The 25,848-nt window shown below is 41.0% G+C and overlaps 5 protein-coding genes across 5 annotated transcripts; 1 reads left to right on the top strand and 4 right to left on the bottom strand.

The window, feature by feature from the left end:
- The first annotated feature begins 643 nt into the window (after positions 1-643).
- On the top strand, positions 644-6,700 carry LOC133745443 (protein TPLATE). The gene is made up of 7 exons (XM_062173515.1): positions 644-1,982; positions 2,157-2,753; positions 3,054-3,415; positions 3,920-4,223; positions 4,335-4,457; positions 4,896-5,351; positions 5,626-6,700. Exons 1-7 carry the CDS (start codon positions 858-860, stop codon positions 6,166-6,168), a joined length of 3,510 nt encoding a protein of 1,169 aa, XP_062029499.1. The 5' UTR covers positions 644-857; the 3' UTR covers positions 6,169-6,700.
- A 123-nt stretch (positions 6,701-6,823) lies between these two features.
- LOC133745444 (transcription factor bHLH79) lies at positions 6,824-9,742 on the bottom strand. Its single transcript, XM_062173516.1, is given in 7 exon segments — positions 6,824-7,144; positions 7,146-7,247; positions 7,942-8,019; positions 8,117-8,185; positions 8,429-8,494; positions 8,604-8,807; positions 9,199-9,742. Coding segments are annotated over 7 exon segments (822 nt in total). The 5' UTR covers positions 9,466-9,742; the 3' UTR covers positions 6,824-7,108.
- A 3,378-nt stretch (positions 9,743-13,120) lies between these two features.
- Positions 13,121-14,646, bottom strand: LOC133745276 (uncharacterized). Its single transcript, XM_062173332.1, has 2 exons — positions 13,663-14,646; positions 13,121-13,542 (listed from the first exon to the last, which is right to left on the bottom strand). Exons 1-2 carry the CDS (start codon positions 14,236-14,238, stop codon positions 13,387-13,389), a joined length of 732 nt encoding a protein of 243 aa, XP_062029316.1. The 5' UTR covers positions 14,239-14,646; the 3' UTR covers positions 13,121-13,386.
- A 140-nt stretch (positions 14,647-14,786) lies between these two features.
- LOC133745275 (stress response protein NST1) lies at positions 14,787-16,980 on the bottom strand. Its single transcript, XM_062173331.1, has 4 exons — positions 16,390-16,980; positions 15,997-16,104; positions 15,614-15,901; positions 14,787-15,314 (listed from the first exon to the last, which is right to left on the bottom strand). Exons 1-4 carry the CDS (start codon positions 16,855-16,857, stop codon positions 15,111-15,113), a joined length of 1,068 nt encoding a protein of 355 aa, XP_062029315.1. The 5' UTR covers positions 16,858-16,980; the 3' UTR covers positions 14,787-15,110.
- A 6,892-nt stretch (positions 16,981-23,872) lies between these two features.
- On the bottom strand, positions 23,873-25,477 carry LOC133742348 (transcription factor MYB35-like). Its single transcript, XM_062170015.1, has 3 exons — positions 25,336-25,477; positions 25,082-25,211; positions 23,873-24,707 (listed from the first exon to the last, which is right to left on the bottom strand). The coding sequence occupies exons 1-3, from the start codon at positions 25,475-25,477 to the stop codon at positions 23,873-23,875; spliced, it is 1,107 nt and encodes a 368-aa protein (XP_062025999.1).
- Positions 25,478-25,848: the final 371 nt, after the last annotated feature.

Raw genomic sequence — 25,848 nt, 5'->3', positions numbered from 1 at the left:
TATTGGGCTTTAAAAATTAATTTCTAACAAAAAAGAATTGTTTTTTTTTTTTAACTTTTTTTTTTCTCTTGTAGATGTGCAAAAAAAATGAAGAGTAGTTTTTCTTAATGTTTAATTATTTTCTCTATTTTCTGTACGTCATGATTAATTATTTAATAGTTTTTAAGGTTTTTTTTTACTGCTAGTTTTTTTTTTTTTTTTGCAAATATAATAGATAGACTGGGATTTAGGTCATAATATGATTTCTTTTGTTATCCCGAACCAATATGCGTTCAACATATATGATGATAGGAAAATAAATATAATCAACATACATGATCTTGATTATAATTTTAATTCTTATTAAATATATATAAAAGCTTTAATAAGTATGTAGTGAAATTGGAAAATGAAAATAGATAAGGAAAATAATAAGAATGCAATATAATATTATTGAATTGGAAAGTCTAGAGAAATTAAATATAATTTTTTTTTGATATAATTATTGTCCTTAATAGTCATTTTATAAGAGGTTATATATGTCATTTAATAATTCATAAATTGAGTAGATTTGGTGGTCTGAATAGAAACACTCATGAAATTTTACATATGTGATATGTCACGTTCACATTATTTTTTTGGGTCTTAACTTAATACCAAACTGCCACCATCATTTTTGTTCATCAAAGACTAAAACCAAAGCAAAGTGCAGCCATTGCTGCAAATCTTTTACTCTGCCCACTCCAGCAGAGCAGAGCCAGAGCCAGAGCCTCTTCCTTTCTTCTCAATCTCAGCTGAAGAAGAAGAAGAAGAAGCTCATTTCTTCATGTCCAAGATTCACAAACCCTAACGAACCCTAAAGACTTTGAATTCCCAAAATGGACATACTCTTCGCTCAGATCCAAGCCGACCTCCGCTCCAGCGACGCCCTTCGCCAGTCCGGCGCCCTCCTCCAAGCCCTCCAGCAATCCGCCGCCGGCCGCGACATCTCCGTCATCGCCAAGTCCGCCGTCGAAGAGATCGTCGCCTCCCCCGCCTCCGCCGTCTGCAAGAAGCTCGCCTTCGACCTCATCCGCTCCACCCGCCTCACCGCCGACCTCTGGGACACCGTCTGCACCGGCGTCCTCACCGATCTCGACTTCCCCGACCCTGACGTCAGCGCCGCCGCCGTCTCGATCCTCGCCGCCATCCCCTCCTACCGCCTCCCCAAGCTCATCGCCGACACGAAGAAGGAGATCAACAACTGCTTCGACTCGCCGTCCGATAACCTCCGGTTCGCGATCACCGAGACGATGGGGTGCATTCTCGCACGTGACGATCTCGTGACTCTGTGCGAGAACAATGTCAATCTGCTCGATAAGGTCTCCGGCTGGTGGGGCCGGATCGGCCAGAACATGCTCGACGGCTCCGACGCCGTGTCGAAGGTCGCGTTCGAGTCTGTGGGGCGGTTGTTTCAGGAGTTCGATACCAAAAGGATGAGCAGACTCGCCGGAGATAAGTTGATAGACAGTGAGAATTCGCTTGCGATTCGATCCAATTGGGTCTCTTCAATGGTGGACTTCGTCTGGAAGAAGCGGAGTGCTTTAATGGCGAGGTCGTTGGTTTTGCCGGTGGAGAGTTTCAGGGCCACGGTGTTTCCGATTGTGTATGCCGTTAAGGCTGTGGCCTCCGGCTCCGTCGAGGTCATAAGGAAGCTATCCAAGTCTTCTGGTAGTTCTAATGCGACTATTGTGGATAGTAATGCCGAGAGGTTCGTCGGAGTTTCGGATGTGGTGACGCATTTGGTGCCCTTTTTGGCCTCGTCTTTGGATCCAGCTTTGATTTTTGAGGTGGGGATTGACATGTTGTACTTGGCTGATGTTCCTGGTGGGAAGCCTGAGTGGGCTTCGCAATCGATTATTGCAATTCTCACACTTTGGGATAGGCAAGAGTTTGCTTCTGCTAGGGAAAGTATTGTTAGAGCTGTTGTTACGAACCTTCATCTTCTCGATCTTCATATGCAGGTAAGCTTAGTTCCTTTAAGGTGCTAAGTTTAGACTGTTAGTTGAGTTTTCATTGGATATTGGGACTGTAAGAACTGGAAATTCCGTAGATACTACTTTGCATATTGTCTCTTTTAGTTAGACTATAAGTAATGCTGGTTAGCTCTGATTAAGGGTGTGTTAAATTTTGTGTAGGTTTCATTGTTTAAGAGGCTGCTTCTTATGGTGAGAAACTTGAGGGCAGAATCAGATCGCATGCATGCGTTAGCATGTATTTGTCGAACAGCGCTTTGTGTTGATCTATTTGCAAAGGAAAGTGTCCGAAGAGGCCAGAAACCTCTTGCTGGAACTGATATAGCCTCACTTTTTGAGGATGCAAGAATAAAAGATGATCTTAATAGTGTGACCAGCAAGACCTTATTTAGGGAGGAGTTAGTAGCATCGTTGGTAGAGAGTTGCTTTCAGTTGTCTCTACCTTTGCCTGAACAAAAGAACTCAGGGATGGAGAGCAGAGTTATTGGAGCCTTGGCATATGGAACTGGTTATGGTGCACTAAATTGGACAGAGCCTGCTCTGGAAGTCGTGGAGGTTTGCAGACCATGTGTCAAATGGGATTGTGATGGCCGGACTTATGCAATTGATTGCTATTTGAAGTTACTTGTTAGGCTTTGCCATATCTACGATACAAGGGGAGGTGTAAAAAGAGTAAAAGACGGGGCTTCACAGGACCAAATTTTAAATGAGACAAGGTTGCAGAACTTGCAACGTGAACTTGTGAAAGGTCTACGTGAGGTATGTACCTTTAATGAATATGGTTTAGCATGCTGCAGTGACTCTGTAGACAAGGACATATACTGAAGCATATCATACTTTATGAGTCAAATGTGATTTTATAATACAAAGACATTTTATTAGTGAGGTAAATTAAGGGTTAGAAAAGAATCATACAGGCACTGTTGTGGCTAATAGGGTATTATCATAACATTATTAGGACTGGGAAGTTCCAAGGTGTTACTGTTCTTTCATCTTTTTCTTCTTAAACTGCTTCAATTGGTATGCTTCCCCTGGTTGACACCTCTGTCAATGTGGCAGGTGAATACCCCAAGAATATGTGCTCGCATAATTTGGGCTATCTCAGAGCACATAGACTTAGAAGGGTTGGATCCGCTGCTGGCTGATGATCCTGAGGATCCACTGAACATTATTATTTTGAATATCCACAAGGTTTTGTTCGACATAGATTCATCTTCAGATTCGACAAATAGGCTTCTAGATGTTCAGGCAGTTTTATTATGTGCTCAGCGGTTGGGATCACGCAACGCTAGGGCTGGACAGATACTGACTAAAGAACTCGAAGAGTTCAGGAGCAGTAGTATGGCTGATTCAGTAAACAAGCATCAGTGCCGTATGATATTGCAGAGACTCAAGTATGCTTCAAGCCATCCAGAACGCAGGTGAACATTTTATATATCTTCATAAATCTGCATGTGGGTTCTCCATGGGGCAGAGTTTGATTGATCTTTACCCTGGTATGCTTATACTACTCTTCATCCATTTTGGCTGCTTCTAAGAGGCATTCTTTATTTCCCTCAGGCTTGCAGTGATAAGCTGTATTATTATCATACGTAGGTTCATATCTTCTGTTGGCTCCCTCTCTCTTTGAACAACAAGTCAGGAGCTTGGGTTCCCTCTTGAATGATTGATTTCTAGATCCAGATATTAGACAGAAATATGTGTAGATTTACTGATTTAGGAAGACTGACTTTGGTCAGAGTGCAGCTACATTCTCTCAATCATCAATATCAAATTACTCCTTGCTTAACTCATTCATGTGTATATGCATATATAATGTGAGGGATGAATTGTGCCTCTTTCTTTGGTTAACTCACCACCTTCTTTTTCTTGATGCATATTATTAGCGTTTTTTATTTAATCCACAACGTGATACTTTGTGTCAGGTGGCCAGGAGTTACGGAAGCCAGAGGTGATTACCCATTCAGCCACCATAAACTAACTGTTCAGTTCTACGAAGTAGCTGCAGCTCAGGATAGAAAATTAGAAGGATTGGTTCATAATGCTATATTAGAGCTTTGGAGGCCAGAACCTAGTGAACTAACTCTTCTGTTGACAAAAGGAGTTGAGTCTACTTTACTCAAGGTTCCTCCTACTGCAACTACTTTGACCGGTAGCAGTGATCCCTGCTACATTGAAGCATATCATTTGGCAGATTCTAGTGATGGAAGGATATCTTTGCATTTGAAGGTAAAGCTTGCTTCCTACCTTCTTAAATTACTTTTAGTAGCCCTTTATTTCTGGGAAGACAGTTTTCTGTTGTCTGTTGATAGTTCTTATTCCTTGTTGATGAATTTGCAGGTCTTAAACTTAACTGAGCTTGAACTCAATCGGGTTGATATTCGAGTTGGGTTATCTGGTTCACTGTATTTTATGGATGGGTCTCCACAAGCAGTTCGGCAATTGCGTAACCTTGTTTCGCAGGTTTCTTTTCTTGCCTCTAAAATGCATTAATTCTTTGTCCACTGTGCTCTGTCTGCCATTACAACAAAGCATCATTTTTTTTCTTAAACAATGCATTCTTTAGTCATTAATTACCTGTCGAAAGCTAATTGCTACAGGCTAACGGTCACACAGTTGAGGTGAAGCACGCCAAACATGCTTTTCCAACCTCGCAGAAACAAACCCTGGAACAAAAAAAAAAGAGAGTAGATTAGATTTGTCTGAGACCATGACTTTCCACCCAAAATTGTGGGACTAGCACACGGTTTTTTGGCCAAAATCGCATGTTCTTATTTTCTCACAAAAAATTTTCCACCCTCAGTATCATCACCCATGCTTGCACTTTTACCTTGTGTAACACAATTCTCTATCGTTGATGATAAGATAGTCTGATCCATTTACTTGTTCTTTTGTTCCCAGGATCCAGTACTCTGCAGTGTAACTGTGGGTGTCTCCTATTTTGAAAGATGCGCCCTTTGGGTTCAAGTCTTATACTACCCCTTTTATGGAAGTGGTGCAGCTTCAGATTATGAAGGTGACTACTCTGAAGAAGATCCGCAAATCATGAGACAGAAGAGAAGTTTAAGGCCTGAACTGGGAGAGCCTGTCATTTTGAGGTGTCAGCCATACAAGATTCCGTTGACCGAGCTACTAACCCCACATAAAATCTCACCGGTTGAATTTTTCCGGCTGTGGCCCAGTTTACCAGCCATAGTTGAGTACACTGGTACATATACCTATGAAGGAAGTGGCTTCAAGGCTACTGCTGCTCAGCAGTATGGAGCATCTCCTTTCCTAAGTGGGCTGAAATCCTTGTCATCAAAACCATTCCACAGAGTTTGTTCACATGTTATTCGGACAGTAGCAGGATTTCAGGTAACATCCATTACTCTTAAATTTTGTCTTCTGTTTGCTCATTGTATGCTTCTTTTTTTCTTTCTTTTGTTTTTGTTTTTGTTTTTGTTTTTCGTTAAACTTTACATACCATGTTTCTTTTAGGGAATTCCTTCTTTGTAGAGTAGGGACTAGAGATCTTAGTGGCAAATTGGGGTTTCAGTTATCCTGGAGTTTTGTTAAAGCTTTTATTGAATGTTTTGGCCCTCTAAGCAACCAATCAAAGTCTGATGTTGAATTTCCTGTCCTGGAACAGCTTTGTTTTGCCGCAAAAACTTGGTATGGTGGCTTCTTGGGCATGATGATCTTTGGAGCTAGTGAAGTGAGCCGGAATGTCGACCTTGGTGATGAGACTACGACCATGATTTGCAAATTTGTTGTTCGAGCTTCTGATGCATCAATTACGAAGGAGATTGGATCAGATCTACAGGGCTGGTTGGATGATCTCACTGATGGGGGTGTTGAGTACATGCCTGAAGATGAAGTGAAGGTGGCTGCTGCTGAGAGGCTTAGGATCTCAATGGAACGAATAGCATTGCTAAAGGCAGCCGAACCTAAAAAGACTCCCAAATCTGATGACGAGGACGAAGAAGAAGAAGACAGTGATGATGAAGATGACTTTACGACAAAGAAAAAGAAGGAAAAGAAAAAAGATGGTGAGGAGGAAGATGGCAAGAAAAAGGGACCTACAACCTTGTCCAAATTGACTGCAGAGGAGGCTGAACACCGTGCTCTTCAACAAGCAGTGCTCCAAGAGTGGTATACATTGTGTAAAGATAGAGCTGCAAAAGTAAATTGATTTACATTTCTTCGACCAGGATGTAACATCTGGGTATCCTTGCATTTTCTGGGCGCAACTCTTGTGGGATATCAATGAGCTGAGTTGACTGCCCAGGTTGAGTCTGGGATGGGCATTGAAGGGAACTAACAATGTGCGGTGGTATGGGTTTAGGTATGTGACAACTAACTGTGTGCTAAAATTTTGACTCAGCCGGGCAGGTGTTTGTGGTTCCACGGGACTCCCTTGCCTCTGCAACTTTGAACAGTCACTTGCCTGGGTCTTTTGTACTCCCTTTTTCTGTTTTCTTGGACGCCTTCCAATCTCTGACAAGCGTTAACCATTCCTTGTAGATGCAGCAGTAGGTTTAGGTCTTGGCTTTTGTAGTGTGAAGTTTGTGTGTTTATGTTGAAGATTGTGCTGGCAATATTGGGTTTGTCAGTCTTGCCATTCTTTGTGTTATTATACGAGTCTGCTTCTGGGTCTGTTGTTCATCAACGTTACATACATGAAAGATTTCACTTCATTCAGTAAAAGCTTTCACTTTGTACTCCATCTATTTATTCATTGGTATGTTAGTCTTCGATTTGTTGAACAGTAGTCATTGTTGTTAGTATTTGGATTCAAGACGGACAGAATTCACTTTTCAAACGATATATTTGTGACATTGAACAAGTAGCGTGAAAATATAATCAGATGTTCTTCCAATAAATTGTAGAAAGCACAATCCTTCTGTTGGCACAGTTTGACTAAATCCACCAAGACATTTTCTATAGTTGCAAAATGCCCAGGCAATACACAACGGTATAGCTGGTAAAGATGAAATGACAAGACTAGATGCATTTCGTACAGCTAATATGATATACTACCAGGTTCACACTACATTAGTACATTCAGAAAATAGATTTCTATTACACCAGATGCAGAACTAATTAAGCACATTCCAAACCAATTTTGGACTTCAAGAGTATATATTCCCTGAGTTATGTTGTTCTTTCAAAGCTACCACCAACCTGCATATGCAGCCATTCGGCTTGCGAGCCCTGCGCATACTCCCTTGGTGCGTGTGATCCAAATAACAACGCAGCTGCATCAAATTGCTGTGCACCAGGAAAAAACACCTTTAAGGTAAGAAAATTTTACAGCATATAGAACGTAAAAATATTCACAGTAACAAGATTACTCAACATGTCACATACGTCCACAAAATAAGACTAGAAGGTTCGAGGATATAGAGATGGATAAATGCCAAGGTGATAATAGAAAGGAAAGCATTTCTGAGAATTATGGTGCACACCAACATGGTGATGATCTAGATTTCCAGACGGGAAAATAAAACCAGCACCAAAATAATAAAAAGATATATGAGATGATTTCTTAATGTCATCAGTGAGTTTGGATAGAAGTCTGAATCTCACAGCAGAGTCATAAGTTATGCTACGAGTCTTAAGGCAGGTTGCATGCTTATTCAGTGTTCTCTACAACTATAAATGTAATAATCCTGTAAACCAGTTGGTCACTATACAAAGAAGATATCCTGGAAGATTGACGCATATGGAAATGGTTGGTTAGGTAAACAATGAACCTAGATTGTCATTTAGCTTCACAAACTTGTGATCGCAAAAGAGACAAACAATTAAGATAGAAGAGTCGTAAAAAATAGGGAAGTGCTGATGAAAACCATCAAGAAACCCCTTGAATACATCTTTAAAAAGCAGCAGGGTCTTCACAAAATGGTTTCAAACTTCACAAGTCAGTGGCCTCTATGTAAGTATTAAGGTGCAGTAGACTTACATCTTTTGAAGGAAACGCTTCAATGGCGGGATTCATGTTCACCCTTGAATTGACTGCTTCAAGCTTCAACGAAAGGAACTAATGAATCCAAATTAACAGAGAGATTCAGGTTTAACAGTTTAAAGCAAAACCATGTACCAGTTAGCAATAGACAGAGCCTGATGGGGATAGATACCTCGACTTGGCGCTGCAGTGACTGGATGTAATTAATAATCTCATCAAGAACAAGTGCTTTCCCAATAACCTTCTCAGAAAAAAAGTACACCAGGATATGTAAGGAAACATACTAAGTGAAACAAAATTAAACTCAGAATACAGAGCCCTAGATAATTTACTGAGATGTTTTTAGAGTTGTCTAGTAATCAGAAGTAGTACCAAAGATAACAGATTCATCTTCAATTCCCTATACTTCATTCTGTAGGAAATACTACCTACATGTGCTAAGTAATTTGACTGACCTAAAACCAAGTAGAGATAACATAAATACCTTATTACATCCAGGAACCAAATCTTGAAGAATTTTCATCCTCTCGCTGATCTTTTCTCTCCTTGCCTGCCAAAATGGGCATGGTAGAGTGAATAAATCATACTAAATCGTCAAAATCTCGTTTGCTGTTCTAGATACTGTTTTTGCAAACTCAAGAGAACTAAAAGTGCATTACTCTCTCTGCGAGACTGTGGCTATCGGTAGCTTGGCCCCTTCTCGCCCTCACATGGATATAATCTTGCTTGGCTGGCTCAGAAGGTTTAGTACTTTGTTCCTCTGGCTTGTCACCAGCCCCTGAACTTGTTTCAACTTCAGCTTTAGAATTGCCGTTTTCGTTTCTAGATCCCTCTAACTTCATCCGTTTCCCACTCGAATTTTTCTGTTCAAAAACATCAACACGAAAATTAGCATTCAAGTAAGCAACATAAACACAACCATTAGCTGAAACCAATTCACTACCACTCCTATATCTCATAATTAGTCTCATAAGCTTAACTTACTTCACCTCACACACAATTACACATGCAGCTACTAACTCAACAACTTTTTAATAAAGAGTTCCACTAAATTAAACTAAAATATAAACACCCACAACTTAAAGTTCATTCCTTTCACCTCAAAGTTCATTACTTTCTTATCATTTCACTTCAAAGTTCATTACTTTCATATCAAAAACCTTCACCTTCCTCAAAACCCACACTTAAAAACTTAAACCCACAACCAAAAAGCACCAAAATTTAACTTCAAAAAAAAGTTGAAAAAAAACGAACCAAGCCATTAGCAGCACTACTAGTAGAAACCATCTTAGAAGACTCATCCTCGGAGCTCACATCCTTCCTCTTCCTTCCGCCGCCGCTCTGCTCCGTCACCGTCGATTCCTCCAACGACCCATCTCTATTCCCGGAGCTCTCTCCCAACCCACCACCCAAACTCCCCATTCGGAGCCCCAACCGACCCGGCTCGCCGCCGAACGGCCAAATCTCCGCCAGGCTGTACGCCGCCGAGAAAGACGCCTCGTTGATCAGCGGAGGATCCATTTTGCCCTCTCAAAAACCCGACCCGAATCCGAAAAAAGCAGAGAGAGTGTGTTTCGTGTGTGAAGTGAGCTTACTGAGCTGATGGGTTTATTATAAAGGTGATTTGGAGAGAGAAAGATTTGATTTTTAGAGAGAGAAACAGAGGCATTTAATGGATGATGATGAAAGTTGGAGAGAGAGTGATCGGAGTGAGCAAGGACTAGTGCGCATTGCGCCCACTGCGCTTTTTAGCCAGCAAAGGACAGTGAAAGCTGGAGAAGAATAGAGCTCTGTTTTAGCAAGTGGGTTCTGTTTTTTTTTTGTTTAAGGAATTTTCTTTTCCAGTGAGAGTTGCTTAATTGGTTGATCTAGCTTAGTTATGGGATCAAGTGCCTAACTAGTACATTATTAGATAGATAATTGGGGTCAAAGCCAGTGAAAGATACATCTAAACCATTTTGGGGGATACTATCCCATTTGAAGTTTTTTTTTTTCATGCGATGTTTTGGAGTTTTAATTGGATTACGAGTGATGCTCTTTCTTTCGCTCGAAATCTTTATGTTACCATTTTATATGAAAACGGAGTCCATCATAAGGTTTTGTAGAACATAACGCACGGATGGAAATCCAAAAGTTTGGCATAAGGTGTTGTCGACTATTTTGGATAAAAAAAATCATTTACAACGAGCTTTTGTTGATTAAATAAATATCTGACAACATAACGTGTCAAATTATTTGATAAAAGGAAATGACTGCATTTCGAATGATACCAAGTAAGCGAGGTGTGCTGACAGCGGAGTAATTGCCAGCTATATTGGACAAACTTCAGAGAGAATAATCTATGCCCCATCCAATTTTATGAAATTTACTGTTCATGTGAGAGAGCTTGGCATCTAATTCTGTTGAGACTTTTGAGTTGAGAGAGATTTGGGTGGAAACAGGAGTTGGTGGGTGTTAGTAATCAGTGCAATACAAACCCTCCAATATTTTCAAAAGGAAAAGAGAATTCTATGTATGATTTGGATAACTCTTGGTCCTAGCTAAGCCTTTCATTTCATTATAGCTTTGAGATAGAGCACCAATTCCATCACTGCCTAACACACCCTCCTGGCTTTCTTAATTGTCACAAAACCCAACTCATTCAGTGCCTAACTTGCTTAGCAGAAAACTGATACTCAGCTAAGCAAGTATAGTTACACTTGAGAAAGTGAGTTTGAGATTATGCCCAGTATAGTTTTTGTTCAATCCCAACCTCCCTCATGTGCTCAGGAATCTTGCTAGTGAAAGTTGACTTGCCATTGCCTCTGTGACACTATGATTTGGACTCACTCCCTCTTTAGAAGCTCCAATTCCTAATCGGGTTACCAAACATGATACAATACCATAGATTTGGAATAAGGTTAAATGCCTAGCTATTTCGTTTTCCATGTCCCTTTCATTCATATATGGTCTTGCTTTACCTGCCTAGTATCAAAAGCGATGTATATCGTACATGCTTCATGCCAATTTTCTCTGTTACATCAAGGGCTATGTGTCATGCTATGCAGCTGTGCAGTAGATGGAACCGAAATTTGTAATGAATGATAAAGAGGAAAAAGATTTTTCTCGTTTACGTCAAATGATGTAAAAGCTTAAATTCATCTATTCAATTTAAGTTTCAATACCGACTTTTTTCTTCATTTCGTAATTAAGACTTTGATTTTCATATAAGTTGAAGAAGTTCGAAAGCTGATATCGTTATGACGACGATGATATATTATCTTAACTTTGACTGCATCAACGTTAGGTAACGACTACATACAATATCTAACTATCTGCAAAGAAAAGATGGGGACTGTTCCAAAGCATCCATCTACATTCAACTTTGGAAAATGAGATACTAGGTCAAAGTTCGACAATAAGAACACTGTTTTAAGATTGTTTCTACTTTCCATCACAGTACTGACCAGCATGGTACAGTAAGGAAACAGTGGTAATTATATCTCCCTTTCAAATTTTTCATGAAGCAAGCAAATGTGGCTCTTGTTTAGTAGAAGTTGGACTGTGGATCTAAATCATAAGCACAAGATTATCTGGTAAGAAAAACAGTATCTTTCGAATACTTTGAACTTGATTAGTTCACAATCACCATCACCTTAATAGCTGAACTTAGCATCCCCTATCATCACATCAGCTGGTGTCCAATTTTTAGTATAAACATTGAGTAAATAGTAGCCATGCCAACCATGATGTCTAGCTAATATAGAAGCAAAGTAGGCTTAAGAGGTTGCGTACCTATTTTGTTTTAGGACCTTCCTATTCATATGGAAAGTCGATTCCTTGGTCAAGTTTCTCTGCCACTATAATTGGACTGTTGGAAATTATGTTCTGGTTGGTCGTCCTATATGTTGCTACTTTACACTTGCGTAAAAAAAGAGCTCTGCGTTCTCACTTATACTGTTGCAAATGGATTTGATGCAATTCATTCATCTCAATTATTGTGTCTCTTCAATTTACGAACTCAGGGCTTTGTTTTACAGATGTTTATTTTCACAGCAATGCCATTGGAAGTTTTATTCCAATACAATAAGTTCAATATTGCAGGGTATTGAAACCCTTGGCAATGGCCATCGAGTTCAAATTTGGGGTCGGGGAGAGTTATGAAACCACCTCACTGTGACTTTTTGGGAGTCTGCCATAGAGGGCAGCCTTTACCCGAGAACTTCTCCTGAAAGACATGAAAACCCTCTTGAGCAGTGCTCGAAATTTGCCAAGTGCCCAAGTGTTAACAGTGCGAACAACATTCTTTTTCATTTTCGTGAAAACGAACGATGGATTCAAACTTCAAACTTATTAGATCTCTACCAACAACTTGTTAAAGAAAATGCCTTACCTACCGGACAAAATTTAGCAGCTACAAACTCACTTGATTCTGAAAATTAAAAATTTGAAAAGAGAAAAAGCTAAAGTCTCTAATGGGTGAGTGGTGGCAAACCCACACTACCAGTATCTTCTTGATGATCAAATACACATTGCTTGGATTGAAGAATGGTGGCCCAACACTCCATAGCATCCCAATTTCAGCGTCAATTTTGGGCTATTCATATATTTAAACTGATAGAGATACATTAAAAGTTAAGACCTTTGAAGAGACAGTTCTGGTCAAAGCTTCATAGTTTAGACTTTAGATGCACAAATAGACATAGTCGATTTGTATTGGGAGATGAAGCTAGGGAGAGGTGGCCTCCTTCACAAACCGGTCCCATGTTCATATCCATGTGCATCTAATATAAACTACAGTATCAGAACCATGACCCAATGACTCTTTTCTTCATTTACAGGAACACTAGGACCCAATGTACAATCAAGTTAAATGATTTGGGGGTCCTGGAACTACCTAAAGGGTTTACCTTATGGGCCTCTGACCCATCAGCATATACAACGCAATAAAAGTTCAGAAAAAATGACCCTTATAGATGTCATCTTCTAATGGAATGAAATGGAACTTTATAAATACTATAATTGCAGACACATTAACTCATTAACTGTCTCGTCCAAAAAAAAATTTACTGCCTCTCTCATTCTCTTCTGAGGTGAATTGATCCCATCATCCTATGAATACTAGAGCTTAAATCCAAACAAGGCCGGAGGGCAATGAATATTAATCAAGCCAAAAGCAGGAAAACAATCATAGAAAAGCAGAAAAAAGACTTGTGAGGATTATATTATAAGTAATGAGAAGTGACAGATGCATATGGGCTTACAGAACTAGCAGAAGGGATTTCAGAATCAGACATTTACCAAGCCCCACAACTTCAACTAACCAAGTAAATGTCTTTTAAGTTTTAAGCTTTTTCCCTGCTGCATTAGACACTGTACAAGCCAGAAAGAATTACAACTTATTTTTAAAGCTTTTCCAGAACTTCTTCTTCTTCTTCCTATGCTAAAAATGATTGAAAACTTTCAGTCTGCTCTTTGTACTGTGGTCTTAAACAAGAGGATGTACAACTTTTGATCCATTGAGAAATACATAAAGCCACTTACTGAGTGTGTCACAAAAGACCCAAAACTTGTTCCTACAATGCAGTGCCATGCTGGTCCATATACCCCATCAAATTCCTGCACAAGAAAAAGAAGCACAACCCCACAAAACCACACCTATCAATCATAATCTCACATACCCAATTCACATCCTAACTTCAAACAATTAAACCATAATCAACAACTAATCAACTTTACCTTTTTGAGAGTCAAAGCTAGAGTCTTGGAGGTGAATTTTTCTAAGCTATCACAAGTCTTTCTTGCACATTCCACAGCATGGATCTGCATAAATGGAGGCATATCAACTGAAACCACTTTCACACCATTGCTTGCAAACACATCAGCCAACCTATTCAATTGAACCTGTCCTGACCCACAAAAGGACTTCCTTCTTCCTCCCAAAGAATTTGAAGAAGAAGAAGTAGAAAGTCTCCTACTTTCATACTCTTTTTCTTCAAGCTCTTCTTCTTTGACACCCATCAATTCCATCTTCACCACCACCTCCTCAACTTTCTTCTTATCCACTTCTCTATTGGGCTTCTTGGGCAGCTTCTCTTTACTCTGTTTCTCAACATTGTTGGTGTGTACAAGACTTGGGAGTGGGTTTTGACTACTGGGTCTTTGAGTTGTACGGATTCTGTGATTTGGGTTTAGCCTAGAAGAGGGTTTAGAGGGCATGGTGGGATCTAAAGGAGTGGAGGGTTTGGTCTGCTGCCTTGGTGGTTCTGGTTCTGGTGTTGCTAAAATGCGCCGGTGGGTGGTGCGGTTAGCCATGACTGGTTTTTTGGGGATTTGGGTGAGTAAACATCAGAGGAAAATGGAGCTAGTGTCTAACAATGTTGAGTGTATGGAGGGATATGTTTTGGTGTGTTTGGGTCAGTGGTGGGGTTAAGTGTGATGGAGACTTGTGTGGTGAGATCTGGCGCTTTTTGTTCCAACGTGCGCCGTTGGCGGAGGACAAGGGACTGAGGCTTGTGATGTTTGACCATTGACTGCCCCATCCCTATAGTTCCATTACATGTAAATCTAATCTTTGGCCGTCTAGGGCAACAAACATGTGTGTCCTTTTAACATAGGGCACGGCTAACGTTTGGTTTACTGTACTAGTTGGGGTTCTCTAATTTGGACCCTTTTGATTCAAAGATGTGAAGGAATGATCACACTAGTTTACTACTTGACCATGAAAAGTGAGAGTGAATTGAGCACCCTTCGGAGGTTAAGAAGATATTGTTCATTTGAAGTTGAAGAAGAAGATCGCTTTGATGGTGTTGTTCTTTTACAAGAAGATTATAGCAGCAGAGCAGAGCGAAGTCAAGTAACAATGCAGTATCTCAAAAGAGACGAAGAACAAAATTTGAATCAAACTCATCAGTTGGCGTGTTTTGGACTTGCTGACCATCCGTTACAGCTTTAGTAGAACAGGCTAACTAATTTACAAGCTGAAAATTTTGGTGATGAGGGAGGGAGGAACCCAATTGAGAGGTTTTGGGACCATTGATTGACCAGCCCACCGGCAAAGCTCATTGAATCTTTGATTCGAACAATTTGGTGACATGGTGACATGGTTGTCAACGCTCTTCATTGCACTCTTACTGGTGTTCAGATGATAGCCCCATGGTAAAGCAAAGGAAGTGCAGAACAGATATCTAATTCCATGGACTTGGCAACCGAGCGTCTCTGAAAGTAGAAGTTCCTCCAGATGCTGCAGGGGATGGAGAGGATGCAACAAAATTTGTTCCTGATGCAGATACTGTTGGCAAATTTGCAGAAGGCCCTTGGTGCCCTGAGGGAGCAAAGCGTGAAGGACTAGTACCAGTTGCCACCAAACTTGCCCGGGAGGGGTGTGGAACCTGCAGATAAGATTTGATGCTAAAAAATGAGTTCATGAAAAGATAGAGAAACAAGAAAAGACGCATCAACTACAACCCTCATATTTTAGTCTAGTTGTTTCTTAAGGAAACTGCTTCTGCAAGTTCCATAATTAAGCTTACAATTCAACAGACTCCTAATTTAAAAGTTTTCACAAGACGATGGCAGAACCATGAACATGTAAATCAACATAAATGATATAGAACGAAGAAAAAAAAAAAGATCATGCATATTAGAGCTCTCTGGTACTACAAAAGCATGACTAGCCAAAACACATTACCGCACTGTGCTGAACATAGGCCGGCCTTCTAAGAGGAGACTCTGAAGAAGGCGACATACTGTTCATCCGATGCATATGGCGAGGATGAAAGTTATGATTTGAAAGCTCATCGCCTTCAACCCCTTCCATATCACCACTCATATTCGCCTCAGAGCCTAACCTAGGAGTAAGTTGCCTATTCATCGACCCAGAGTCATTTGTTACATCCACGTGAAGTGAAACAGTCGGACGAACCACAATTCCTTGTATACTACTCCGTCTCTTCAATTCCTCCTCCGCATTTAAGATCTGCAAACCACAACAAACCAACACCCTTACCATCGATCCTCCTCAATACAACACAAACACACACCCACACAATGAATTATAGAGCCAAAATTTACCTGCTTCAACACTTGTACTAGATTATGCTTTTTTTGATTCAAAACCTGCAGCTTCTCCTCCACTTCTCTTTTCCTCTTCTGCTTTTCATCTAATACATCTTCTTTTACCTATCACATAAACAAAAACCATTGTAGTTACTAAGCATTACTCACAACTATGAAATTACAATTTCTCAATCACAGTTCAACAAATTACATAAATGCTTAAACTTTTTCTTCTTCTAAGTATATACAGGTTAAGGTAAACCAAAGATTGCATCTTTCTTCTTCACACATTATAGTTCAAAACCCAATTTTCACTATCAATCTCATAAATTACCCAAGAAATTTAGTAACCAATTAATTAACAAGCAGCTATCTACTAATTCAAAAGAGTGAGATTTTCTTCCATACCTCAGAATTAGGGTTTTCCTTTTCCAATTGATCAACTTTCTCAACCTTCACCGCCACCGAATCTTCCCAACCTTTCTCAGGCAAATCAGCTTTAAGAGCCAGAACCAAGTCGGACTCTTTCGCCGGAAAATCATCTCCGTCCGGTCGTTTCTTCTCCTTAACCTCGCCGGAAGGCCCAGCTTCGTAATTGGCAACAATCTTCTCCGGCGGTGCTTCAAATTTAACCTTGGGTTCATGAATCAAAGCGCCCGCCTTTGCGGCTTCGCTGAGCTGGTCATGGTCAGAATTAGGGTTAGGGTTAGAGGAGGTGGCGGCGGAGGCGGAGCGGTGGAGAGAGAGGGCTTTGGAGCGACGGCTCAATAGGGATTTGAAGTCTTTGAGTGAAATTTTGGGGGTCGGCATAAGCCACCGGCGAGGCACGTCAGGGACGCGGTGGAGGTTTCCTCTGTAAAGCGAAATCGCCACCATTTTTCTCAGTCGGGTTCTGCTTCTCCGATTTGGGTTTCTCCGTTATGTTTTTTAAATTTTGGTAGGAATAAAGAAGAAGAAGGTGAAAGAAAGAATGTGTTTTTTTAAATCCAGTAGCGGCTTTTTTTTTTTTGTGAAAAATCCAGAAGGCCTTTTAGAAAAGGATTTTTGACCATTTACACCATTTTTAGAGATTTTTTTCCCACTTACTCCATTAAGTTTAATAGTAAATTACACACTCAAAAGATCCTTTAATTAGTCACAAGGCCATCTTATATTTTTTGTCTTCGTAAGGCCACCTAATGCTTCAATTTTTTCTCCAGTTGACAAATTTGCCCTTCCACCTTATCTAAACGAGCTGAAATGTTCTGCTCTCTCTCTCTCTCTCTCTCCCCCTCCCCTTCAGTCCATTCACAATCCCACACGACACCGTTGCCTCTCTCTTCCCAAACCCACACGACGCCGTTGCAGACCTCAGACCTCACAAGCTTGCCGACAAAACATCTGATCGTCGACGGCAAGCAATTCGAGCCTAACCTGAAACATCTGGTTCTCCACAAGCAGGTAAACCTTCTGATCTTGGATCGCAGCTGCAGTGGATTGAGCTCGGATTGAGGTCGGGAGATTCGTTGTTTCGGTTAACGGCGAGAACGAGGTCTGTTGTACTCGTGGTCGAACGCGGTTGAACGCCAGCGAGTCCAAAGCGTAGCGCAGCAGTAGTCGAGAAGTTTCAGCGAGCTGAGGTCGTGGATCCAGACGATGACCTTCGACGACCAGAAGCCTGGAACCTCCGGTCTCCACTCTGTAACTTGATTCGGTGAATTCTGGCACTGTTATCCTTGATCTCGTATTAACAAATCACCAGATTAGTCATGTTATGATTGAAATTGTTCCATTTTGATTGAAATTGTTCCAGTTTGAAATTGTTTCATAATTGTAGGATATAATGAGAATTGTTGAAGTTTCTGTTAATAAGGATTGTCATTTTGTTCTGGTATAGATGGATGAATGTGATGATTACTTTATCAAGTTCTTGAGTTGTGTTTGTTTGAAGTTGAAATCAGAGTAATTTGATTCAAGTAGTGGACATTTTCAATTTATATTTGTTTGATGTTTCATAGTAGCTTTTTTTTTTTTTTTTTTTTTTAAATTTTTTAAAAAAAACCCCACCCCATTCCCACCCTTGATGGGGCTCGAACTCCTGACCTCTTATATATGAGACCAAAGCCTTACCACCCCACCAAACACACACACCCAGTAGCTTTTGTATTGGTTGGGAACAGATTTCTTAGTCATTGTGAGTAGCGTTATTAGTCTTAATTTAAGGGATTAGCTTTTGTGTTACTTGGTAGTAGATTTTGTTATTGGTGAGAATAGATTTTGTTGTTTGTTTGAGTAGCTTTTGACGTTATTGAGAGTAACTTTTGTTGGTGGTGATCGTACTTTTGTTGTTGGTAAGAATAGTTTTAGTAGTTGGTGAGAGTAGATTTTGTTATTTGTGAGAGCAGCTTTCTGATGTTGGTGATAATAGTTTTTGTTGTTGGTAAGCGTAGCTTTTATTCTTGGTAAGAGTATCTTACTATCTTTTGTTATTGATGACAATAGCTTTTCTTATCTCGTCGAAACTCTCACTGGAGTAGCCTTTGTTGTTGTTAAAAGTATCTTTTGTGGTTAGTGAGAGTAGCTTATACTATTGATGACAGTAGCTTTTCTTACCTCGTCAGAAATCTCACTGGAGTAGTTTTTGTTGCTGGTGAGAGTAACTTTTGGTGTTGGTGACAGTAGATTTTATTATCTCACTGAAGGCTATCGAAAATCTTAAGAGTAACTTTTGTTGCCGGTGACAGTAGTTTTTGTGACCTCTCTGGAAGTCACCGGAAATCTCACCAGAGTAGCTTTTGTTGCTAGTGACAGTACCTTTTGTTGCTAGTGATAGTAGCTTTTGTGACCTCGCCGGAGGGTGCCGGAAATCTCATCAGAGTAGCTTTTGTTGCTAGCCACAGTAGCTTTTCGTGTTAGTGACAGTAGCTTTTGTAGTCGCCGGAAGTTGGCCGGAGACCCATCGGAGTTCGCCGGAAGTTGGTCGGAGGTCGGTCGGAGACCCGCCGGAGTTGACCTGAGACCTCGCCGGAGGAGAGGGAAAATGATTGTTGACTTTTTACTGTAGTGGCATTTCTATAAATATGTTAATTTTTATATCTAAAATATAACATCTTTTTTAATCAAGTGGCCTTATGAGGGAAAAAAAATAATTAGTGGCCTTATGGCTAAAAAAACATTTAAAGATGCACTTATATGTAATTAACCATTAGTTTTTTTAAGGGGAAATGATCATTTACCCAATTTCAGCTTAAAAATTGTCCACTTGCTCCACTAACAGTTTTTTAACCTCATTTACCCAAAACACTCTAAGAGATTATTTCCCTAATACCCAATTAATTCTTTTTTTATTCTTTTTATTTATTTTGTGACTTTTTTGCCCTCTCCTTCTTTCTCACTTAGAGAGAAAAGTCATCCTCCACCTTGCTGTGACTTTTTTTGTGACTTTTTTGCCCTCTCCTTCTTTTTATTTATTTATACTTGAACTACCAATGATGGAATTACCCCTAAATCTGACGCCCAACCCGAATTCCAAAATCGAATCCGCGCTTCCACAGTCTATGACTAATTCTTCTTGCTACGCAAGACCACATGAGAAAGAACCCGACGCCCAACCCCAATTTCAAAACCAAATCCGCGTCGTCCACAATCTACGATTCCCGACCCCCAATTTTTGCGACGCAAGACCACATCAGAGAGAACCTGACCCCTAAACCCCACGCCCAGCCCCAATTCCTACCAAATCCGCGTCTTCGATTCTCTGTTAGTTAAACCCGAATTCCTGCGATGCAAGAGATTGGAGATTTTCTTCGACATGCAGACACCTGAGATAGAGCAATTGGAGAGGGAGATTAAAGAAAGAAAAGAGAAGCAGATTAGGGAGCTTCAAGAGATGGAATAGGAGCGGACTAGGATGGCGGAGGTTTTTGCGAAGAATGACGCCGATTGGGACTAGGAGCAGATTGTTGACGGAGATTGCGCTTGGGACGTGTTTGCCGGCGCCGATCTTGGAGAAGGTGTTGGAGGCGTCGCTCTGCATCTGGGCGGCCGGCTGTAGAGAGAGAGAGAGAGAGAGAGAGAGTCTGATCGGAGGAGTGAGAGAGATGTTTGTAGTTTATTAATTAGATTGGGGGTAAAAATGTCACTTACGTTTAAATTGGGTAAATGGGGTTTAAAAACTCTTAGTGGAGCAAATGAGCAATTTTTAGACTAAAATTGGGTAAGTGGAAAATTGGGTAAGTGGTCACGACCCCTTTTTTTAATTCTCTCTTACCCAAAACACTCTGAGGAAGTCTTCCCTAATACCCCATTAAGATTTTTTTTTGTTTTTTAATTTTTTTAATACCATTTTACCCTCACCCCTTTGTTACTTAGAGAGAGAGAGAGAGAAAATGGGAGAGAAACCATGGGAGACTTTGTCGGAGCCTGATCACCGGCCGCCGGAGTCCGGTCACCGGCTGCCGCCCACCGGAGTCCGGTCATCGGCTGCCGCCCACCGGAATTTGCTAAAAATCTCACCGGAAAGTTTTTTTGCCCCCAATAGACATCTATTGCCCCCCTATAGACGACTATCATCCATGTATTGCCCCCAATAGACGTCTATTGCCCCCCAATAGGACTTTCAGTTGCCAGAATAAGAACTAATCTCCCTAAATTTAGACAAATAAAGCTTTGATTACAGAAAAAAAAACAAGGAGATTACATCAATTCAAAACGTCTATTGCCCCCCAATAGCCGTCTATTGCCCTCCAATAGAGGGGTAATAGACATTCAAAACTTCTTTTTTTCTTTCCTTCTGTCCCGTTACTTAAAAAAAAGGGCTAATTACTGTTTAGTACCCTGTGGTTTTGGTCCAACATCAATTCAGTCCCTCGACTTCCAATTTCATCAAAAACACCCCCACACTATTATTTCTCCATCCAATAGGTCCATCCGTACAGATTTCGTTAATTTCAAACGTTAACTCAGTAAAAGTGGGACCCACATGGAAGTCAAATTTCCAAAATGACCCTCTTCTCCTCTCTCCACTCTCCACTTCTGCAAAAACAATTTCTCTCTCTTCTAACATCGACGGAGCTCAGCTTTGTCCATTCTTATTATAATCTCATAGTAACCAAAGTTGAGAACTTAGAAATCAAAATGACAGTTTGCAATCCCATAATATATGCATCTCCTAAACATTTTACGGAGAGACAAGCCAAGCTAATGAACATGGATATCTCATACCCCCATAAACTACAGAACTCAAAAGAAGAACAAAAAAATAGAGAGTATCTGCATAACCAAATCACCATAAGCTTAACAGGGGATTTGCTCAGTGAACCACTCCATGACCTGAATTGGTGCCTTGACCAACTCCAGAGCCAACTCCACTATCAACCGGAGCTCCACTGGCAACTCCTATACCACCACCGTGCTCATTGGCCATCGGCGAGTCTAGTCCAGCCCAACCTCCATGAAGTCCGACAATCAGTGATCCAGAGCCATCAAAGCACAAGGAACAGATAAAAGCACACAACTTCCGATTGTGCAGGAGCCCTAGCCCTAACCTTGACCCCACTCTCCGGCGCGGCGAGGCTTTGAATCCGGCGACGGAAGATGAGAGAGATGGCGGAGTTGGAAGAGATGATCGGAAGGCGAGGGAGGAGAGCGTGGAGTGTTCGGATTCAGATCTGGTGTTGGGATCCACGGACAGGTTGGCACCCAACCCGGAGACGGTGCAGAAGCAGATCAAGGTTGCAGAGTTCAAGGTGATGGATGCGATCTACGCTGGATCGGGGGCTTATTATGCTTCTCCGCCGCCGAGCTCCGTCCCGCTGCCGGCTTTTTTGGCTAAGAACGGTGCGGCGACCAGCGATTTGCGCCGGCTGCTGCGTCTCGATTTGGTGTGAACACGTGGCCCTCCGACGATGATCGGAGAGTGACCGGAGGCTGATCCTGCTTGGTTGTTTGATCGGATAGCGGAGACGGTGGAGGATTGAAATCAGTGGCTGATGATGATGATATGTTCGAGCTCTCCTTGATCCTCCAGCGGTAGCGGCAGGAAAATGGGCTGCTTAATAGAACTTGGAGCTGTGATAGAGCCAGGGTCAGTTTAGGAAATTCGCCTCCATGTGGGCCCCACCTGGGCTGAGTTGGATTGCCACGTAAGCACCTAAACGGCTAAAATTAACGAAATCTGTACGGATGGACCTATTGGATGGAGAAATAATAGTGTGGGGGTGTTTTTGATGAAATTGGAAGTCGAGGGACTGAATTAATGTTGGACCAAAACCACAGGGTACTAAACAGTAATTAGCCCTAAAAAAAAAAGAAGCTAGAAAATGATTTGGGCACCCCAATCAATAGTCGGACCAAAACCACTAGATCGAATCACCTCCGGAGCTTGCCGCCGACCTCTCTTACCTCTCTGAACCTCCAATCCTCGTCGGAGTAGCCACCGACTTCGCTCGCCACATCCACCTTGTCGCGCCGAATCGTACGGCTCCGACTCCGGCACCGAAGCTCGGGTGTCGATTTCTTCCGACTTGAAGCTCGACGTCGCCGGCCGGCACGTTTTCCTGGTACGGCGAGTCACCTGACCTCGATACGAAGCTCGAGGAAGCTCGACAGAGAGAGAGAGAGACGTCGGAGTCATGTGGAGCGAGGGAGAGAGATGCCGGAGTCGTGTGGGGAGAGAGAGAGACGCCGGAGTCGTCTAGGGAGAAAGAGAGAGACGCCAGAGTCGTCTGGGGAGAGAGAGAGACGTCGGAGTAGTCTGGAGCAAGGGAGAGACGGCGGAGTCATCTGGGTAGAGAGAGAGAGACACCAGAGTCGTTTGGGGAGAGAGAGAGAGAGAGAGAGAGAGAGAGAGAGAGAGAGAGAGAGAGAGAGAGAGAGAGAGAGAGAGAGAAGAGGAAAGAGAGTGGCAATGCTGTAATTTATTAATTAGGCTTAGGGAAAAATGGTCATTTAACGTTAAACTGTGTAGGTGGGAACAAAAATCTGTTGTTGAGGTAAGTTGGCTAATCTTTTCTTATTTTGGTGCTTTGGGTCAAGGACCCTTTAGAAAAAGCACTTTAGAGAGGTGAAATTACAGTGAATAGGGACCATTCATGATTCACCTATGGAATGGTGGACTAAAAATTAACTGGCGCTGGTAAAACAGATTAAAAAGAAAAATATTTTAATAATTTAACAAGTGCGATTCGGTTCAGTTCAGTTTGGTTTTGAGTCCAAGTCGAATGTGGATCTGAACTATTTCGGTGTGCAATTTAAACTTAATAGGGACCAATCGAAACAATTAGATGACTTGGCGGTTAGGACTGTTTAGACCGTAACTATATCGGTTTGGAAGTTTAGTTAGGTTGTTCATTGAAAATATGTCTTTTATGATAATCAATTAAGTAGAAATTAACTAATTATTTAGTTATCATCTTTAAATTTTTAATCGTTCGTTAGTTTGTAGTTGTGTTTACGAGATATCGTATTTGGGGTTTGTTTACGGTACATTAATGTACTAATACATCAAGTAGACTAGTTTGATACCGAGATAGGCTAGCTCAGTACAAAAATAGACTAATTTGATACAGACTAACAGAGGTAAACTGATCTGGTATCAAGTCAAGCAAGTCTATCTTTGTATCAAATCTAATCTACTTGATGTGTTGATTGAAGATATGAAATTACTTTGCTTCTGTGAACTTATAAACTACATGTAAACACCAAATCAAGTTTCGAATCTTTTATTGAAACCAAGCACATATAAAAAATCATAATCAAGAGGAGAACATTATATAGTTCTAACAAAGCTACTAAATATTACTAGCTAGCTAGTTTAACCGCATCAAAGGCATAAGGTCCCAACAGAAGCCTTTCAGGCTCTTCTTATTCTGAGGTTATAGCAAATTTTATTGCAATTTTATTACTGATCACATCAGTAGTAGAATGGTTCTTCCAGAAGTAGTTCAGGAAACTCCAAGAACAAGTCATTCTCTTTAGCTACCATGGCTTCCACAAATGAACTGTCGCATGGATCAGCTATAGCCTCTACTTGATTGCTTGACATTCCATAACTCATGCCCACATTTTCTGTTTGTGCTTGGTTAAACATGTCTTTGGATGAAGACTCGGCCATATTATCTTGCATAGTAGCTTGGTCCCAAATTTCGCCTTGTGGCATTGCTCCGCGAGCATCTTCAGTTGGCACAAATGCGTCTTCTAGGAGAAAATCACTCCATCCAAAGGCCAGAGGTGACTTCTCTTGCACAGCAGCAGATGAAGAAGTAGACGAGGATGAAGAAGATAATGAGCCTTCACTGTAGAAATTGACAGGGGAAGGAGCAGGGTTGGTGTTGGTGGTGGAGTTTGAGACCTCTGTCACATATTTCATGGCTTGCAGCTGTGTGAGAAGATCATAGGGTTGGTAGTAGTCGAATTTGGTACTGCTAGTGGCTTGCATTGGTTCGATTTTGGTTGTTGGCACCGAATGGCTGTTGTTGAAGTTTGACAAGCCTGATGTGTATGGTTCTGATGACTTCATCAGCATAGCATTCTTCAAGTCCTTGTTTAGGGAAGCACCTATCCCGATTCGCATTCCAGATTTGGGTAGGCCACCAATGTTTCCATAGTCGGCTAAAATTTGAGAGAAGGGCTTGTGAGTAACGGGATCAATTCCCATATCTGAGAGCTTCTTTTTCAGCTTAGTGTTCCAGTAGGTCTTCACATCATTGTCTGTCCTCCCAGGAAGTTGTTGAGCTATTATAGGCCACCTACACCATTGAAAACCATGACATATAAGATGAAAAATAGGCTGTTAAAACAGTTTGGGGTCACCATTAGGAAACAAACAACAATAATTTCCCAAGGTAAATCCCAAAATGAAGTACATCAAGGAAATGTTCAAGATAACATAAATTCATCGAGTCTATCATGCATCACATAAAGCAGACAAACTAGGAATAGGAGACGAATACAACTCAAATCGGATGTCATAGAGATTATGACACTATAGTCCAGAGAAATAGCAGTAGCGAAACTATGATCAAATCAAAAGTTTGTGCTTAAGACAGAAAAACAAGGCAATAATGTTGCTGTAATGTTAATTGTTAAATAGTGAAAACCAGAAGAATGAATATAAACTTACCTGCTACCAATGGTTGCATGAAGCCTAACAATCAATTCTTCCTCTTGGGGTGTGAAGGTTTCATGCTTCAGATTAGCCCTCAAGTAATTACTCCACCTAGGCTTGCAACTCTTCCCACATCTATTAAGTCCTGAAAACAGAATCAGTCATACATCAAGTTAACTAGCCTGGAAATGCAGTATGTACTATTGATCCACACGAACACACCCTTAAGAAATTATATACTAACAATGAAAATAACCTCCAATTCTAACCTGCTTTTTTCGGAACAGAAGTCCAGTTACCGATCCCATTCTTGGATACATGATGAGCAAGTATATTTGCATCTTCCTCTTCAGTCCAAGTGCCCTTCTTCACATTGATCAGTTTGTCACAACAAGCAGGAGGTCTCCCCATCTTATCTGTTAATCCAAAATTGCACTTAAAAATTACAAAAACAGAAAAACGAAAACAAAAACGAAATCATATGGAAAAGTAGTCTGATTATAACATAGAGCTTTTTGAGAGAGATTTGAGATAATGAGAAAGAGGAAAGGTACTGGTTTGAAGTATAACAAGCGTGGGACTGTGGAGGCAAGAGAAGCATGAGGCTTTTGCTTCCATTTAACTAAATTTGCACGATGAAAAAAGGCATCCGCTAAAATCAAATAAAAATCATCACCATTACTCACAGGCTTGGATCACTCTTGGTCTGGTTCGAATCGGGTGAATTATTCGGTTAAGCGTAGATTAAATCTAAGTAAAATAGCATAAACAATTGATTGTTT

Source organism: Rosa rugosa, chromosome 4, assembly GCF_958449725.1.
Source record: "Rosa rugosa chromosome 4, drRosRugo1.1, whole genome shotgun sequence".
Taxonomy (NCBI): Eukaryota; Viridiplantae; Streptophyta; class Magnoliopsida; order Rosales; family Rosaceae; genus Rosa; species Rosa rugosa.
The sequence above is the reverse complement of the archived record's forward strand: the minus strand, read 5'-3'. Positions and strand labels throughout refer to the sequence as shown.